The sequence below is a fragment of the Sturnus vulgaris genome, chromosome 3 (assembly GCF_052056855.1).
Source record: "Sturnus vulgaris isolate bStuVul1 chromosome 3, bStuVul1.hap1, whole genome shotgun sequence".
In the NCBI taxonomy this organism is placed as follows: Eukaryota; Metazoa; Chordata; class Aves; order Passeriformes; family Sturnidae; genus Sturnus; species Sturnus vulgaris.
In genome coordinates this window covers 71,885,194-71,904,871 of record NC_142245.1, presented here as the reverse complement: position 1 = coordinate 71,904,871, position 19,678 = coordinate 71,885,194, and the positions used below count along the sequence as shown (strand labels likewise).

The 19,678-nt window shown below is 43.9% G+C and overlaps 2 protein-coding genes across 9 annotated transcripts in view; one reads left to right on the top strand and one right to left on the bottom strand.

Moving 5' to 3' along the window:
- The window catches only part of PRDM1 (PR/SET domain 1), a 99,373-nt gene extending 84,079 nt beyond the window's left edge, over positions 1–15,294 (top strand). For all 5 annotated transcript variants that reach the window (XM_088161955.1, XM_088161956.1, XM_014880413.2 and 2 more), the window contains 5 exons: positions 592–711; positions 3,807–4,059; positions 11,742–12,850; positions 13,152–13,280; positions 13,706–15,294. In XM_088161955.1, the coding sequence (XP_088018081.1) occupies positions 592–711; positions 3,807–4,059; positions 11,742–12,850; positions 13,152–13,280; positions 13,706–14,281 (2,187 nt within the window). In that variant the 3' untranslated portion in view covers positions 14,282–15,294. The remainder of the gene's footprint in view (positions 1–591; positions 712–3,806; positions 4,060–11,741; positions 12,851–13,151; positions 13,281–13,705) is intronic.
- The window catches only part of ATG5 (autophagy related 5), a 120,736-nt gene that overhangs the window by 6,940 nt on the left and 94,118 nt on the right, over positions 1–19,678 (bottom strand). For 2 of the 4 annotated variants that reach the window (XR_015802542.1, XR_015802539.1), the window contains one exon: positions 3,003–3,688. The gene's annotated coding sequence lies outside the window, so the exon portion shown is untranslated. The remainder of the gene's footprint in view (positions 1–3,002; positions 3,689–19,678) is intronic. The other 2 variants (XR_015802541.1, XR_015802540.1) reach the window with 2 other exon arrangements.

The window sequence follows — 19,678 nt, the reverse complement described above, 5'->3', positions numbered from 1 at the left end:
TGACCTGTGAGTACATGTCCCAGAGCCATTTCACATTCTGTTTTGTATGCCACTGTATGCTGGTAAGAGAACTGAAGGTTGTCTTTTTTTTTTTTTGTGTTCTCCTTTTAGCTATCAGGGCGGGTATAGACTAAAGAGTGGAGGGGGGTGGAGGGTGGTTTCATTTTGATCTGGAAGAGCAGTCATTCCAGTTCCTAACTTATTAGAAAAGCAAGCTCTGTCACAGTGAAGTGATTGATAGATATTGCATATTTTTTGTTTTGCCTTTGATAGGAAAAATAACTTCTGAAGATATTGACAGTCTCTGTACATTTTGCTTACTGTTTCTTCTTGTAAATGTATTTCCAAAAAGCACATTTTTAAGGTGGTATTCATCACTGGCTTCCATATGTCTTAGGAAAATGCTAGTACCTCACAAAACTGTTCGTATTGTAACTATCATGATTGTTCATTTATTTATTTCTGTTTTGCTGACCTGTCACAAAAAATTTCTTGCATTGTTTCCTTTAGCTTGTTATATTTGGGGGGCAGGGAGGGAGACTTCTCATTTTCTACTGGCAATGGACTGATCCTGTGCTGCTCTTCTTGTAGGTCACTGGAGTTATAAGCAAAGAGTACATCCCAAAAGGAACACGTTTTGGACCCCTGGTAGGAGAGATCTATACCAGTGATACGGTTCCCAAGAATGCGAACAGAAAATACTTTTGGCGGGTAAGTAGGAAAAAACATCACCGCGTTGTTGAAGTAAGCAGATCACTAAATGAGTACGGCTGAGAAGCTGGGTCACTTCCTGCTGTGCGATGCAGGGGACAACCTCTGCATGTGGCCGGGCACAAACAGGGTCAGTGGGTAAAAGCCTGGCTGTCTTGGAGGGACTGTGTGGGTGGAGAGAGCAGTGGAGATGCACAGCTCTGTCTTCCTGGCTCTGTCTTCCAAAATCTATTGGTGCTGATTCTATAAAGAAAGAGCTCTGCTTGCTGTAAGGACAGGTTATTTTGCATTTCTTCACGGCAGAAAGTCATTCTGATTTATGTAAGTATCATGTCCTTGATTTTTCCCACCATGAAGAAGTTGTTAAATTGAAAGTTTACTGCATAAACTTTCACTCTGGAATTATGATACATTTTCTATCATTTTTTTCCTGCGTCTTGTATGGAACTGCTATAACACAGTGGTGGTAGGCTTCAGCATATATCGTTCAATTCATAAATTTTTCTATGCCTTCTCAGAAAAGAGCAGGTCATGGATCTTAGCACAGGGAAAAGAGACGAGCACCAGAGGTGGTGCCTAATTTGTACTCCACAGTATACACTGGAAGAGAGCAGCAGCCAATATATTTTAGCTTGGGCAGTCTGAGCTGGGGAATATGCTTCCAGTTTATCAGCTGACGTCATCCTCATTTTCCTTACAGACACATTATTAATTGTTAGAGAACATTCCTTCAGCCCCATCTCATTCCATGGGTTTGTTTTGCTGCCTTCTAGCCATGTAGGTTGTGTCTAAATCCGTGGATTTGGGACTGTGTCCAAGCCTCTGCACTCAGGTGCCTGCCTGCCTTGGTAATATCCCAACCTCATATCCAGGTGAAACCCAGGGCATGCACCAGCATTCCCCACACCCCTTTCTTCCTACCTAATTGAATCATTTTGGTTTTCTCAGGTCGTCTTTGAACGGTCCAATACAGCATTGCACAGGCAGTTATTTGCATGAGTGTTTTTACAGAGCAGGCAACAGTTTTCACATTAATAAGGCCACAAAATGATTCTTTTTGCTGAACTTTTTGGGAGCTTATGTCCAGTCTAGGAAGAGACCAGTAGGCTGACCCTAGCCCCACCAGTTGTTGGTAAGACAGCAGACACAGGGAAGAGGGGCTGATAACCATCTTGCAGGACTTGATTCCTACATTGCAGTGAGAAAGATGACATCATTCTTATGATGTGATTTTAAGCCTTAATGTGGAGGGATCCTCAGAAATAATATCCTAGGAGACATCTAAGCATCATTAATTTCCCTGTTATAATCTCTTGATTCGTTCAAGACAGACTGCTGCACTGAAAATTAATTCCTTCCTAGGGGTCTGGCACAGGCTTGCATGTGCAGAGGAAACTGTGGGAGATAACTTCTTCCCACGTGTTATTAGAGGCATCCTGGGCTCGCTGGCAGGAGCGGGAAGACCTGCGGGGCGGCCGGGGACGCTGCCCGCGCCAGGGGAGCGGGCCCGCCGGTGCCCGCGTCATTTCTGGGAAGCGCGCCGTGACTCAGCACATCTGGGCGCGCCTTCCCCACAGGAGGTGGGAGCGGGTGGGTGCCTCTGCCGGCGAGCCGGAGCTGCGGCCCTGGCGTGGGAGCGCTGGAGGGCTGGTTTGGGAAGTGGTGGCAGGCGTCAAGCGCCAGAGCCCCGCGTTCCTGGAAGTTTGCGATCCGGGGGTGAGCAGAGAAACCCGAAGGCTCCTCTTGATGCAGCACAACTCGCCCAGCTCCCTTCCATTTTCTCATAACAAACACACCGCAAAATCTCTCGCAAGCTGCTTTGATGAGGCCACATGTATTTCCCCCTTCTCAGTTTACAGGAAGTTACTCTTAAAGAAAGTGATTCTGGTGTTTACGGCCCGCGTTAAAGGGCCAGGCCGCCTCCCCTCCGGGCCCGCCGGGCTCGGGGCAGCGCAGGAGGGTCCCGGGGGCGCTGCTCGGCCGGGGCGGTGCGAGGGACACTCTCTGCACTGTTTGCTCCCTGAGATAAACTCGGTCTTCCCTTTGGAAAGGCCTTTCCTGTTCAGCGAGGTGCATTGCTGGCACAAGCTGCTCCCACTTCAAGGTCTGGCTTTTGCCTGGTCATGTGTTTTCGGAAAACCAGGAACCCTATTTCATCCAGCACGGAGCTAGCTCCCTTTGAGAGTAAGCAGTGCGGTTTTACAAGCCTGTTTCCTGGATTTCTCTTGGGTTTTTTGGTTTTCTTTTGTTTTTGGTTTTGTTTTTTTTTTTAATAATTTTCTTATTCTTACCATTTCAAGAAACAGTAGCTTCTATCAGTGATGGGAAGTTCTTTTCCCCAGAGCTGCTGAGCAGTTTTCAGATTCATGTTTTCTTGCCCCTCTGTGGACAAGTCAGAACATGTTCCTTGGTAAGAAAAGTGACATCTCATGGGCTAACCCCTCTGCAGGTCTTCCTTCAGTTATGGCAGGAGAATTTCATCTTTGCCTCGCCCAGCCTTCCTACAAAAGGGTTACAGTTCAACTATGAGCAAGTGTTGCTTTAGGACTCTGGGAGGTGGAGAATGTTTGCATAGTTTAAAACCTTTGGGTGGAGGTGGTAGGAAACTGCAAGTACAGAGGCCATAGAAAGAGGTGAGAAGAGAAGATACTCTGACGTAGCACAGCCAGTCAGTCTTATACACAGGTGACTCAAAGCATTAATGCAAGCATGCACTCAGACCTGCAGTCATCAACATCACCCACTTGTTGATCAGAGCACCAGGAAAAGGACTCTAAGGCAGACTGTTCACACAGAGAGAGTACTCTGCATTTCAGATTTTGGGTCTTGTTTTCCCAAGCTAGCAGAGACACAGGCTAAGATTAAATGGAAAAGGTGATTGTGGACTTGCCTTTAAACACCTTCTGAACTCGGAGGATGTCATAGTTGGAAAGGCAGGAACACAGCTTGAACTCTTACTTCAATAATAGCTGCTCATCTAAAAAAAAAAAAAAAGGGAGCTTATCACTTTTCCCCTCTGGACTCTGTGTGTACATGTTGCTTATTGTGCCTATATATATGTATACATATTCGTAAGCACTTCCTCTCTATTCCAGATCTATTCAAATGGTGAACTTCACCACTTCATTGATGGATTTAACGAGGACAAGAGCAACTGGATGCGTTATGTAAACCCTGGCTACTCTGTTCAGGAGCAGAACTTGGCTGCTTGTCAGAATGGAATGAACATCTACTTCTATACCATCAAGCCCATCCCTGCCAACCAAGAGCTGCTTGTGTGGTACTGCCGAGATTTTGCAGAGAGGCTGCACTATCCCCCCTCCAGAGAGCTGACAATGATGAACCTCAGTAAGTAGATTACAGTATAAACAAGGAATGCTAGTAATGTCTCTTCTGCCTATACAGTCTAATAATAAGTTGTGTAATTACACAGCTGCATCATCTGTTGTGTCACAGGAGGTAGCTTGGAGTGGAAAAGGGGAATTAAAAAACCCAACACAGGACAATGAGTTCTCTGTGCCTGTTCAAATGGAAAGAGATCCTAAAATCTGGGCAGTTACTTGTTTACAATCTGAGTCTTATCTGGTGAAATTCTGGACAGACAGCCTGACCTTTGTCTTCCTAACCATAGCTGTTGGCTCACTCTCAGTTTTTCCAATTTCAGATCTCAGTGTGTTGAGCAAAAGTCTGCTTTGGTAGCATATACTAAAGGCTGTCCAGTCATGTTCCCAAAGGGCTGCCCTCACTGTACCAGGAAGTGGCAATGTGCCATGACTCTGTCTAGGTGTCTGACAAAATACATGTTTACTGCATAATGCACTTTGAGCCTTGCATCTACACTTATTTGTCTTATGGGAGCCAACCTCCTCGTCTTCTCATCTGGTTACTCGTGTTTTAAGTTCAGTGTACTTTGTCCCCATTTCTTGACTTTATATTGCAGCTTTCATTTTCTGTTCAAAAATAATAGCACTGGTAGTAGAGGGAAGAGGTGTTTCCAGGAGCTTGTGTTCCTCTGTGGTTTCTGATTATTTCCAGCCTTGGTGCTTTACTTCTCGCTTAATCACTGCCTGACACCTCACCCAGAGCCCCTTCTAGAGAAGGAAAGATTCTTGCTGACTTCTCAGTGGACTCTTAGGCTGCTTCCCCAGCTGCTGCTCTAAGATAGAGCAGAATATTCTTTTCTCCTTCTGCCAGCAGCTGCACTGAAACTTGAAGGAAAAACTGCAAGCAGGTTTGGTTCTTTTTTTTAAATAGAAAGAGCTATTTACTGTTATTTGGCAACAAGGAATGGGTTATAAAATATCATTGTCACTTTGGGGATCATTAGAACTGTCATTCCATATTATAAAAATAATATCACACATTCAGATTAATCAGAAGTACATCTATACTCTGTGGGTGTCACTCTTTCATTAGCTTTTTGTCTTTCCCTACAAATTAATAGAAGAAAACTTGTCTCCTAATGACAGAGGGAAGAGAGGGAGGGAATGTCTTATGCAGCTATAATCTCCAAAAACTATCTCACTGATGCTGTCATCTTTGCACATATGTCATTTCACCACTCTTTGCAGTTTTATTTTCTGATATAATGAACTGTTGGCTTTTCAATGGGACCTGCGGGTGAGATGAGACAACAGTATGTAGGGCTCTGGTGGATGAGGAGTTCGCTAAAATCTAGGCAGGCACATTTGGCCACTAGCTAGGAGGATACATGAACACAGGATCAGTTTCCTGCGTCTGCTGGCACCTTAGGCTTCCTTGAAGCAGAAGTAGCCATTAATGTATTTGTAAAGTGTTTCTTACTCTGTCCGGTTACTCTTAATCAGGTCAAAACCAGGGGTGTCTGGACATGGCAGAATAACTGATTTTAGTAGAAGTAGTAGGCTCAATACAAGGATTTAAAGAAATGGGGACCTGAGCCACAATTTTGTAGTTCAGCCTTAATATTTGCAGTATTTCCAGATGCTGGGTTGAAATAGACATTCTTCTCTTTTTAAATATAATTACATTTAAACCATTTAGAAATTCTATGTTAGCTCTTTCCACCTAAAGAAAATAGCAGTTCAGAAAATGAGAAAACCTTTTCACTTTTTTTTTTTCTTTTCCCCTCATTCTGTGAGCAATACATTCAGGCCAAGAGCCTGCAGAGGGGCCAAAAACCCTACAGGTACCATAAGGACTGAGGTTTTCTAAAGTTAGCCTTTTGAAAAGTGTGGAAGAAAAATACAGAAGTCTTGCAAAGATCCTTATTTGCCAAAGTCCCTGTAGCAATGGTGCAAGCAGGGGTGGTTAGCATTAGTACTGGAACCAGATGAGTTTACTGTGAATGCCAGCACTGTTTAGCTTTCTTCTGCTCCCTTCTCCCAGGCCACTAGTTAAATCTAAAATTAGAGAGCATCGTGCTGCCACTCCAGCCTCTCTCTCTGTCACAAAGGCTGGCCTAGGTACCCTGGCACTGCATTCATCCATGAGTGAAGTGCAGAGGATTTGTCCCCAGTTCGCTGGCACCCTGCGCCTGCTACAGATGTGGGGCTTTAGCCCAGCAAAACATCTGAACACAGCCTTGCTTGAGGGGACCCCCCCCATCCCAACCTGCTAGGAAGTCAGGAAAGTCCTCTCCAGCCCAATGGATTGCTAGTAATTTGGTGTTTAAAGTGTTATGGCTTCCCTCAGAAGAGCAGGGGTGCATCACCACCTCTCCCAGCTCGTGGCTGCTGGTTTTGGCATCTGCTGAGGAGGAGGGAGGGAAAGTTGGGGTCTGGGTCTCCAGAAGCAGGCTGAAGTCAGGGCCTCCTCTTATGGGATGCACTCTGGTGTGGGCAGGAGGCAGCCAGTGGCCATGGTGTGTTGCACCCAGATCTCTCCCTTCACTGTGTCTTGGGTGTGCGGTGCCTGTGGGAGGCTTTGGAAGAGTTGTACCTTGGCTGGCTGCCCAGCACAGGAGAGGCCACCTGGGACACACACCTACAGAGACCTTCCAGTCTTGCCAACTTAAAATATAGGCAGCTGCTTTAAGTGCCTCAAGGGTTTGGGGATCACAGCCTTAGAGTTCAGCACCTTAGTTCCTCTTTAAGCACCAGAGCAGGATGGGCCTCCGGGGAAAAATGTATCAGGGAATTTCTCTGGCTTTATTTCCTGTAATTAGTGGCCTCAAAAATGAGAGAACTACCACTGTAGAGCATAAATATATTTACACACCCACACGTAACATCTACTTGCCTCTGTAACAGCAAACTTTCAAATTAAAGGTAACTTCCCCAGCATTAGTTCATTTGTGCCGCAGAAGGAAAGCATCCAGATGCAAGACAGCAATTAGGCATGTACTTAGTTGTGGGTTTATCCCTGTCCTCTGTGTTTTCCTGAACTGGGGCCTTTGACCCAGTCCTTCAGACGCTGGAGCACACACCTACCTTCACGGCCATGATTAGCTCCGAGTGGAGCTACGTAACTTCAAATGGATGTTGAAGTGCCTACAAGGAGTTGCACAATAGCAGTAGAGGCAAGACTTCACATTATCCCAGTGCTGGAAACTTGAGTGTCATTCCCTTCCTGCCTGTTTTGAAGCCCCTGATGTTTTCTGTCAAGATTTGAGATGTCACTTTCAGATGGTGCCATTGTCCAGTGAATAGTTTTAAGTATGGTGGCACAAGATTTCTGTATTCTGCTAAAAACAAATTTTCAGTAATTTGTTTAATGTGCCTAACCTCATTCAACTGCTCCTTCAGATTGTCTTTTAGTCTGTGATATTTTATTTTGCAAACAGTGAGGAAATTTGCTTTGGCGGTTCCAAATGGTTTAGAATTTCATTCTTACCTCAGCATGGGAGGATTATTTTGGGATGGAGGGGTGGAGAAAAAAAAAACAACAAAAACAAACCAACAAAAACACAGCAAAATCCAAACAATTGCATTGACTCAGGACACGACTATTTGATAATAATGTTCATATATTGCAATCATGATGCAACTTCCTGCTGCTCATGTCATGTTTGTCTCCTCAGTCAAGTACAGGCAGGTGACATCTTTTGGTCAAGCTTCAGAAAAAAAGTTCAAGCTGGGGGAAGATCATTTGCATATTTACAAAATATTTGGCAATCTTTTTGTTTCATTAACAGGTTTAACAAGATATAATTTAAAATGTTTCCGGTTCTTTGAAGATTAATTTTTTAATGCTTTTTTCTTAAATGCGATTTATTCTTCTCCTCTTCCTGTTGGCCCTGACATGCTGTCCGTTAGCTCTGCCCTGTCACTCGCTTTCCCTTTTGTTTATGGGCAGTTTCACTTTCTGGTTTTGAAGCTTTTCTGTTTGGGTTGAGAGGAAACATCTGCAATTGCTTAAAAAAATGCCTCCTGGAATGTTCAAAAGGGCTCAGGGAAATGATTTTTAAATGATATGAGAAGTTGTCTTCACAAAGTCAGAATTTGGGGGCTGAAGTTGTCTTAATATTGAGAATTATTTGAAAGCTCCCAGAAAGATCTTCTCTGAGCAAAAAGTTTTCAAAGGCATGTCACACTGCCATAGACGTATTTAGAAAACAGATGATCAAATTTTGTACTTCTAAATGTTGGTCTCCATTCTCATTTTGAGTGGAAACAGTCTTTGTTTTCCCCGCTTCACAACTTCGAGGTTCTCTGTCTACTAGCAAAGGAGGTGCTTAATTTAGATCGAAAATGTGAATCGGCATAATTAAGCTCCACCACTCGAAGTGTTCAGTACCATCTTACTCCTGAAATTACTATTGAAATTACTGTCTGCCTACAACCGTTTTTCAAGTCTTTAGAAAAGAACAGATCATGGTTTTTTATGAAATGTTTCTCAGGCTACAGCTCAGAGCACAAGAACCGAGAGCAAAGTCTATAGCTCTGCAGCAGTCTGTAGCTGGAACACCCACATTGGAGTGACTTCAGGCAGCTCCTTCACTCAAGTTTTATTAATACTTAAAAGTAACAGGAGTTTTGTCCTTTTTCCGCTTGCACGCAGTCACTAATCTCAGATCTGAGCAAATAATCTGTTGACCTCAGTTAGAAGTGGATTAGGCTCCTCAAGAGGCACGTCTGGGTTTTTTTTTTCTTTCTTCCCCCTGCCCCCTCCCCTCAGATCAGTAACTTAAAAATGCAGTTGCACCATTCTTGTTTTGTCATGAATCTCTTTTCTGTGTGTCCCTCTGACCACAGAAACTAGACAGATCTTGGAACAGTATGTGCCTATATTTACTAAGTCTATATGTATGTGTGTGTGTGTGTGTGTGTGTGTGTGTGTGTGTATGGGGCTGGGGGGAGAAATGCATTTCCAGAGTAAGAGGGATTGGTAAAAATTTAAATCTAAGATCACAAGTTCAAAAAAATCCATTTATAAGAAATATATCTAACTTTGAAGTATGGCTCCTTTAAGAGCAACAAGAAAGGTTGTAAACCTCTCAATCAGTTTCAGTCCTGGTTTAAATCCACCTTCAGTATAAAACTTAAGAACCTCTCCTTGGCCCCGGACATTACCTTCTCTTATTTTACACAGTGCTGATACACTTGTTTATGTTTTGATCTCTCTGGTGTTCCCAAGTGTCCCTTGTGGTCAGGTAATAAGGGAAAAAGCCGAGAGGGAATTTATGGACCAAAGATAGCTTGCAAACTAAAGAGAGCTGTCACAGTTTGACTTGAAAAATAGTCTTTAAATATCACAACTGCTGTCTGCACATGGAAATTAGTAGGAGGGACAGCTTTACCGGGAAAATACAGAAGGGAAGAAAAGAGCAATTATCTTTTCTCAGTGAAGAGAGAGCACGGGATTGTTGCACAAAGAAAGTTAACGATCTCTGCATGAGCTTCCTTGCTGTCACTCCTGCACATACAGCACGTACATCCCCACCCTCGTTTTTAACCTTGTGACAGTGGAAGCTGTTTGTCCAGCTGAAGTGGCCTCAGTTTCTCTATCACTTTTCCAGCACCACCAGCATTTCTCCTTCCTCTTCCCCTCCCCCTGTTTTGTTTTTTTTTTCTTTAAAAGAGAAAAGTGTCAATTTGAACTTCCTGCTTGACAGACCCCACTGAGAAACTGATACGGGCCTGATAAGGTGGTATTTATTTATTTTTCCTGCTGGAAGGCTTCTCAAGTCCTGCCTCCCACCCCCTGTCCAGTTTTCAATACTGCCTGGTCTTGATACTTCCCGATGCTGATAGTGTCACCAGGAATGTTTGCTCTGAGACACTGATGTGGTGAAAGGCAGCTGATAAGAAGATACAGATAATATTATCCACAGTGCCATTGTGGAGCTTCTTGAACCTAGTAGGACCTCAATGCTATGCCCAAAATTCTAGTTGACATTTAGAAAATGAATTACTAGTCCAGGAGTAGAGACAAAATTACCACAGAAAGTAGATGTTTTTTAAAGCCAGAAAACACAACATGTTATTACCTTATTTTTGATACAGCTCTGCACTAAACTTTGGACACCAAGAGGAGTAATTGGGAAGCTGTGCACTTACGTGTGTATATACTTGCTGTACAGCACTTTTAAGTTTTATCATAAATATTTTAATTGAACTTAACTGTGTTCAATTGCATTTCATTGGAGCTTGCAAATATACAAACTACTCAAAAATCTCAAACTAAATTTGCTTGTTACTAGTCTAATGCCATTTCAAAAAGGATGCTACTGTAAAGTGGGTCCTACTGTAAGTAGGAGCATGCTTTGAAAGCAGCTGTTTTCTTGGATACGTTTAATAAATGGCTGTTTCTTTGCCTTATAGGGTAATGTTGCCCAATGATAGATTCCATCAGGGTAGTGAATAGTGAAGCAAAGAATCTGTGTTGAAAGCAGCGTGGTCATTGCCTGTTCTCATGTTCCTCACTTGGTTCAGATGATCCTCCAAAAATCAGAAATAACTGTTTCTCACCTCAGATAGTGAGAAGTAAGAACAGTCAGTCACGGAAGTAGAAATGTTTCTAAAGGATTGCAGAGTTTTGGAGTCACATACCTACTGGTGTTGGCTTGTACCTCCTGATGGAAAGCCTTGAACTATGATTATGAAACCTTCTTGTAGTTTTCCCCCCTATAATAAAATATCTTAGAAGTAATCAAGATTATGTAACAAAGATAAAGGCCGATTTGTTTTTCCACTGAAGTCATCTTTCAGTCTGCTGTAAAGATTATGGTATGTCCAGACAGCAAGCTGTTTGAATACAAATAAATAGAGTATGTGCTGAACTGAGATGAATGTGTGCTAGCTTCTATTTCCTTCTAAATACATATTTCTTTTTCCTTTTTTTTTAAAGCACATTTCAACTTAAGCTGGAGCCAACCAGTCTTGCTTTCTTTTGCTTTGCTTCAGCATTTTTTTTATAAAATACAGCTGTAAGCAGAGGAGTTTTGCATAGACTGAATGCCACAGAAATCTGCAGTAAATAGTCTGCTTTGTTGTAGATGTTCCTAAGCAGTATATTTAATGAGTAATGATCTGTTTACTGATGGAGAATACCTTCTCTTTGAAGAAGGCTTTCATCCTAGCCAGCCATGGTTTTTTTGGTACTGTAAGTAATTGAACTGGCTGGTGAAGTGACTGCTGTGGTTTGGCAAAACCCGATTTGTCATGCCTTGTTATTTTACTGAGGAACATTTCTGGGAGCTTGTGTTCTGCAAAGTCCTTCAGTTAAACCTGTATTGTGAACAAATGCTCGTTACCACATTTATTAGAAATACTGCTTAAAGAGACATTCAACAGCGAAGTTAGGCAAATTTAAGGGGGAAGAAAGACGAAGTCAGTTTGCAGAATGGAGGCTGGCACTCTGCAAATGCATCATCGTCCACATCTCTATGTACTGGTCTGGATCCCTTAAATTAACAAGGCTTTTTATTAACAATTAATACCAGCAGGCATTTATTCACATAACAATAGTTTTCTGGCAAGTTGAATGATTGCTCATCTCTGAGAGTAGCCCTCCCTTCCCACTAAACTTGTAGGGGTTAGATTCTGTTTTGAAAAGAGATAATGCCAGTGACATATCTAAATAATCATTATCTTGTCTTTGTATTTCAGCACAAACTCACATTATTCCAAAGCAGCACAGCGCTGATAAAGATGAGCTTTATCAGAAAAGTGTCCCAAAGAAGGAGCACAGTGTGAAAGAAATCCTGAAAATGGAATCCAATCCTCCTAAAGGAAAAGACTTCTTTCAGACCAACATTTCACCAGTTACTCCAGAAAAAGACTTGGATGATTTACGTAAGAACTATAGCCCAGAGAGGTGTTTCTTCCCTCGAGTTGTCTACCCGATCCGACCTCACATTCCAGAAGACTATCTGAAAGCTTCCTTAGCATACGGCATGGACAGACCCAGCTACATTACTCATTCACCCATCCAGGCATCTACTACACCAAGTCCTTCTGGGAGGAGCAGCCCTGACCAAAGTTTAAAAAGTTCAAGCCCTCACAGTAGTCCAGGGGTCACAGTTTCACCTCTGGCACCTACTTCCCAAGAGCACAGAGAGCCATACTCTTACTTGAACGGATCGTATGGCTCAGAAGGATTGGGGTCTTATCCTGGATATGCACCCCCTGGCCACCTCTCACCTGCCTTTCTACCATCCTATAACCCCCATTACCCCAAATTCCTGTTACCTCCATTCAATATGAGCTGTAATAACCTGAGCGCTTTGAACAATATCAATGGCATCAACAATTTCAATCTCTTCCCAAGGATGTACCCTCTTTATGGCAACCTGCTCAGCGGAGGTAGCCTTTCCCACCACATGCTCAACCCCAGCACGCTCCCCAGCTCATTGCCCAGTGAAGGAGGCCGTCGACTGCTGCAGCCTGATCATCCGAGAGACTTCCTCATACCAGCACCCAACAGTGCCTTCTCTATCACGGGCGCTGCTGCCAGCATGAAGGACAAGCCATGCAGCCCTACCAGTGGGTCCCCCACCGCTGGTACAGCAGCCAGTTCGGAACACATAATGCAACCTAAACCTACCTCAGTGGTGTTGGCTGCCACCGGCGGTGAAGAAGCCATGAATCTCATTAAAAGTAAGAGGAATGTGACCGGTTACAAAACCCTCCCATACCCACTGAAAAAGCAGAATGGGAAGATCAAGTACGAATGCAATGTTTGCTCCAAGACCTTTGGCCAGCTCTCCAATCTGAAGGTAGGCAGCGGAGAATAAGACAGGAGCCTTCTTTGAAGGCTCGGATTTCTCCCTGTAGGTTTTCGAGAAAAAGCAGGGTCAGGCCTCCCTTGCTTGTTAGACTGTTTATGCGTCTGGGCTTAATACAGCATCCCCCAGCAAGAAAGCGTGGTTGTGTGTTTTAATACTGACGCCACCTAATTAACTAGATAACATTGTATTTTGGCAATGGGACTCTTCCGCTGACTTTAGGAAACATCTGAAAACACTTTTGTTGTAGTACTGGAAACTGCAAATTGTTAATTGCTTTGTCTCTCCCTAGGTGCACCTCCGAGTACACAGCGGAGAGAGACCATTTAAATGCCAGACTTGCAATAAGGGCTTCACGCAGCTGGCTCACCTCCAGAAGCACTATCTGGTACACACGGGAGAAAAACCCCACGAGTGTCAGGTACGTAACACAGAGAGAGAGAGAGAGAGAGAGATGATTCCTTCTGAGCCGAAGGGACGGCAGGGCTTTGCACACCCCGTGCAGTGTGCAGGGAGGGCTGAGGGACAAACCCTTGGCTGCTCAGGGCCAGAATCTGCACCACAGCCGGGCCAGCCCTGGTGCAGCAGCGTCTGTGAGACAGCACGATTGCCTGCAGCCTGCTAGAGCAACATCTGCCTGATAACAGTTTTGCCATCAGCCACACTCAAAATGACATTCAGCAATATTTAAATAAAAAAGGTGGGGATTTTTTTTCCCTTTGTGAGAAAGTGTGAAGATATAGAAAGCTGCTGCTTCATTCTGCCGTCTCCTCCTAGGTGTCTGTGATTTAAACCATAAAATCGCCTCCCACTCATTCGCTGTTTCTCTGCCACCCCCCACATTAGGTTTGTCACAAGCGGTTCAGCAGCACCAGCAATCTCAAAACCCACCTGCGGCTCCACTCTGGAGAGAAGCCTTACCAGTGCAAGCTCTGCCCAGCCAAATTCACCCAGTTTGTGCACCTGAAGCTGCACAAGCGTCTCCACACCCGGGAACGCCCCCATAAATGCATCCACTGCCACAAGAGCTACATTCACCTCTGCAGCCTCCAGGTCCACCTGAAGGGCAACTGCCCCGTCGCCCCAGCCTCCGGCCTCTCCATGGAGGACCTGAACCGGATCAATGAGGAGATCGAGAAGTTCGACATCAGTGACAATGCTGACAAGCTGGAAGAAGTGGAGGACAATATCGACTTGACATCAATCGTGGAGAAGGATATACTGACCATGCTCAGGAGGGAAATGGAAGGAGCTAACCTGAAAGTCTCTCTACAGAGGAACCTGGGAAATGGGCTTATCTCCTCAGGATGCAACCTTTACGAGTCGTCAGATATGTCAGTTATGAAGTTGCCTCACAGTCACCCACTACCTCTGTTACCTGTAAAGGTCAAACAAGAAACAATTGAACCAATGGACCCTTAAGACTTTTTGGCAAAGTGATTCTTTTTTTATTTATGACTTGGCAAGTCAGGGTGCCTGTAGCAGTTGCTTGTACATAGTTTCAATGCTGCAAAGCAATCTTGGCTTACAGTAGTTTCCCTACGCTCTCCAGCTGAAAGAAGGAACTCCAAAGTTACTGTTTTCTCAGGGCATAAAAAGGGGCAAAGGACTGTGCATTGCCTCGCCAGTTACTAAGAGACAATCATCTATCCATAATTATTTTTTCAATGATAGTACTTCATAATTTATTATGCAATTAATCATTCTAAAAGCAATAATTAGGAAAATGTTTACAATGACTGGAAAAATTCATTGTAATTTTTACTTTAAATGTTTTTATTTTTTGTTTTATGGCCATTCTTTGTAGATATTTTTTTTCTGCACATCTGTTTTAAGAACCTAAGATTAGGGTTTCAGTAAATGTGTTTTATGTACCAATGTCTTTTAAACAAATGTGGTTTTTCGTATTGCCAAAGTTGGACATGGGACATACAGAATCCTAGATCTGTTGGTTTGAAAAAAAAATGCTGTGTACTTTCATGAGCAAATCACCCCACTGGGAATTGAAAAGAAAAAAAAAAGCAAACCAGCAACCCAGAGTAGCAGCAAGCAGGGAAGAAACTTTCTCTCCTGCCTCTCTGAGAAGAAGAGGAGAAAGTTTCTTCTACCTGCAGCTCTCCCTGGAACAGATGTGGTACAGCAAACACTGACCTGCCATGGACAATACCACAGGTTATAGAACACAGCTCCAGCCCCACACATTGTCATGTAACTTCAAGACCAAAGGAACACATGAGCTTAAAGTGGCTTTTCCAAAATATAATCTCACTCACGTTCTTTTGTTTCCAAAAGCAGTTTAAAAGCAAAGACACAAATATTATTCTGCCTAAAACAGGGGTTTGGGCAGATTTCTTTCTTCTGATTTTTGTTTTATTTTGGGTTTTTTTTTGGCCAGAGCCTTCCAGGGATTAAAAAAAAAAAAAAAAAAAAAAAAAGATGGTCAGATTCCCTGAGAAAGAAGGGGTTCAGTTTTACTTGTATTTTTCTCTCCCACTTTGCCTGAGTAGAAGTGGGGAACAAAGTCCTTTCCTGGCACATAATTTTTTTTTCCTTCCTTCCTCTACAACTCAGATTTTTCTCAGTATTTGTGTTTGTACATTTTGTGGTTAATTTAATTAAAGAAGAAAAGGGCATTGCAAAGTTGTTGAACAACAATTACCTCAGTGCTTGTGTCCAGTGGTGCAGACAATGCTGTTTTACCTAAATGCTTTGCTACTTTAGAGAAGAAACCAAAATGTGCACAGGGAAAGATAGAATGCACATCCTTTTATCTTTTTGTTTTGCTAAGCCCAAAGATGATATGGTGACGTTTGAGGTGTAGCAAATAATACATGTATATTTATAGATATATTTATACCACTATACGATATATGTATATGTATATATATTTATACCACTTAAGTTGTGAGCCAAACCATGTAATAAAACCTATTTTTCATCTAAGTGTGAAAATCAAATGTTATCCCAGTTTTGCAGATAACCAATGACCTCAAAACCAGAAAGTTGTACCAAGGCATTTATCACAAATACACACGCACAGCTGAAGGTGAAGCTGGAACTTGCCAACACATGACTGACATCATCGTGCATCCACATGTGGCATCTCAGTGAATTTGGTGGGAATGACCCTGTTTGCAGGCCAGGGCTCCTTCAGTCCTCTGCTCTCCTGGCAGTCTGCACTGGGGGGGAAGGAGGCTGGTGGTCAGTCAACAGACAGCCAGAAAATGTAACAGAAAGAACTCGAAAAGAAGCCAAATATGACCCATGTGTGATGTGGTCACAAATCATAGTAAGGGCAGGATGGAAGTCAGGTGGGACAAGGCCCTTGTCTCATTGTGCCCTGCCACTAATGAGTTGCACAGTCAATTCATATGAACATAAGTAGCATTATTACACACATCCCCTCCATCTATCCCTTTTTGTCTGATTACGTTCTTAAAAACAATTTAAAATCCACATCAACAATTCAGGATTCGGTGATCTTTTTTTTTTGCTCAGCAAACTTCATTTTAATGCCTTCTGTTAAAAAACCAAGCAATCCTGAAATACAAGTCTCAACACAGCTTTTGAAGGACTCCAGTTCATTACATTTCCACTCCTGCAAATTGTGAGGCTGACATCTTTTAAATGTAGCAATAGTTCATAAATATAGTACTTAACTGTAGGATAAACCAAAGTATCACTACTCTGTCACTGGACACACACTTTTCCTATTATTGCCTGTAGTGCTTTCTTGTATTTGATACAAAAATTTACAAGAATTTATATGCATCAGCTTTAAGAATTGTTACTTCTCTTTACTGTTTCCCCCTCCCCTTAGACGTTTTACATGTGAATGTAGCAACAATCAACAGTGTTTTTGGGGGTTTTTTTGTCTCTCTTAAGAAAGACTCTGACCAAAGTTAACAGGCTTTTTACTTTGCTAGAACAACAAACTATCATATGTTTACGTATTGGTTTACATCATTATTTATGTGCAAATTGTCAAATGTAAATTAAATATAAGTGTTCATTGCTTTACTGATGCTTCCCTTGTCTTGAATCTCTCTGCACCAGCTGGGTGTGCAGCCTGGTTGTGGCCCCAATGCTGGTACACCTAGGGCTATGGTGTCTTCAGCAGTGCTGACTCCTGTCTTTGTGGGTTCTTATTTTCCCTCACTGAAAGCTGCAAACAGAAATGCCAGAGCTGAATACCCTGGCTTCATTTTGTACAGAGGTTTCCTCAGTTTCAGCCAGTGCCTTTCTTTAAAAAAAAAAAAAAAAAGCCAAGAATTTTCAGTGTTTCAATGGAAATACACTTGAATGCTCTCTGCCTCAGATATGTGACCAGGGTTCTCATTTACATTTTTCCAAATGATTGTCATTTCTGGCCTGAAACCCTAACCACCGGGACCACAATGACACACTCAAAATGTCAGTGTGAGACCACTTAGTCCTGTCTCAGCATGGTGGGAACTTGTGTTCAAAACAACGTGGATCTGTTGTAAGTGCTCACAAAGGAGATGTGAACACTGCACTAAATCCAGGGGAAGGTCAAGTGTCTGCCCCTCCCTCCCCACCTCAGCCCAAGAGTAAGAGCAGGCCAGGATGTCCCAGAAAGCTATTTCAACATTTGCTACTTCCATCATTTACCGTGAGATCTAAACCAGAGGGGCCATGTGCTGCCCTGCCCTACCTGAATGTTAAAGAAATAACGTTCCTGCGCATATTGAGACACTCAGCGCTGTATGATGTTTTAAAAGTATTTCACTGTCCTCTTTAAAAAATTCATTTAAACATCTGTCTCAAGAATTTGAAATACTGCCAACACCGAACTGTGGAGTTAAGAAAACCAGAGCACTGTTGTCATAAACGTGCCAAATGCAGCATGTTATATTCCTATATTCGACAGAGCTATTGCTGTAATAATTTTTTTAAAAAAACATAGGATAACCGTTACCGCCATAAATCATACTTCATTACTTGGCAAAGCGTTACGTTGCGCTGGAGAGTTATGTCCTGGGGACACTTGTAAGCTTTAGAAGATGTTTAATAAAACACATTACATAAAAAGACAATGCACGTTATAGATCACAACCTCGCGAGGCCGAGCGCGGCAGCTGCTGCCTCGGTTCCTGGCAGCCCCCAGGCCGGCTCCGAGCAGGAATACAGCGGGATTCAGCCATGGCAACACCACCACCACCAGGTCAGATAACCACAACAGCGTTAGCGAGGGGCAGGGGGGGAAAAGCTCATCAGTCTGGGAGCTGCCACAAAACGCAGCCGTGCGTGCCCCAGCGCAGAGCCGCTGGCTGCCTGGGGACTGCTGCCGTCAGTGGGAAAATGTTGGGGGCTGGACGTGCTGGGCAATGTGGCCTTGCCAGCTGAGCTGCTCTGCCACAGGACAGGGAGAATGACAGCTGGGATAGGCTCAAGCATAGATACAGGGAGGATCCTGCCCTTCTGGCTGGTTTGTGAAGCCCAGTGCTCCTCAGCTGGGTACTGGGGAGACACCGCTAATTCCCAGTGTGGGCAATTATGGCCTTGAGGTCGAAAATGAAAAATGTGACTCACGGAGGGGGTATGAGCCCTTTGGGTTCAGATCGGTGTCTGGCAGTGCACGGCCACGTCTCAGCACGTGCTGGGACCGCGTGGGATGCAGCCCAAAACCTTTGCTGTCATTCAGAGGTGTTACATTAGAGTGAGGGAAATAGTTGTGGCTGTAATTAAAGGCAGCCAGGAAACACTTGGGTAATTACTGCATGAGCTGGAGCTGAGTGGATGCGGTGTGGCTGAGGAATGTGCCCGTCATGAGGCAGGTATCTGCAAAACACAGGCTGTCATGGTGGCTAAAGAAAAACTCACTGACAGCATCAAAGCAGCCGCCCTGGCACTGAGAGAGAGGTTTCCCTCCTCTGCGTGGGGTTGGGGTAGGCTGGCAGGGAAAAGGCAGCTGCCTGGCCTGGGATGTGGGGGGCACAGGTTGACATTTTGGCAACTTCAGCACAGCCTCGCCTGAACAGCAGAAAAACAAGAGCTCTTGTCAAAGATGTGGCACTTCCCAAAATCACAAGTGTTTAATTTTTCATGAGATGCTGAAACAGATCCATCCTGCAACCAGCATGGCTGCTGCCCTTCCCATTCTCACAAGAAGCACATGGAAGAGCTGGCAAAGAGCACATTTGCACACCAGTCGAGGCCACTTTTATAACAGCTGCCATCAATGATAGAGTTTCCAACATGCTGCATGACTCTGCTTTCACTCCTTTTTGAGAGACTAGAGAACATTTCCCAGCAATTCACTGTGGCAGCCAAACAGGAGAGGGGCTACTAAGCCTCACTGAGATCCTGCTGCCCAAGTGCTGACTTCTGATGCAAAGTTGTATTCTTGTCCCACATTAGAGGGGTCAGGGGTCTGCTTGGAGGTGTGTGCAAGCAGACTTTGCCTTCTGCTTCAAAGCCAAAGTATCCTTAGTTCCACCATGAAAGCTTTCCGCTTGGCACTGGTTCAAAGGTGCTGTGCAGAGCACAGGAATGATGCTTTCCATCTCCAGGCAGCACTGGCTCTGCTGGCTGAAGCTGTTCAGCTCTACAAACTTCAGCCTGCACAAGCTCACCTAGGAAAGGACCCTGAGACATCACCTCAGCTTTTCCAGGGCAGGGTAATACAGCTCTCTGTGCCAGCCAAACATCTGTCCTGGAGCCTGAACATCTGTCTCCTGGCACTTCAGAGGCACCTGCCAGCCATCACATCTAGCCAGAGACTACTTTCTGAAGCTGGGGGTTACATAAGACTGGCTGCCACAATAGGTAAACGAGGGAGCAGAAGCCCAGTAGTGG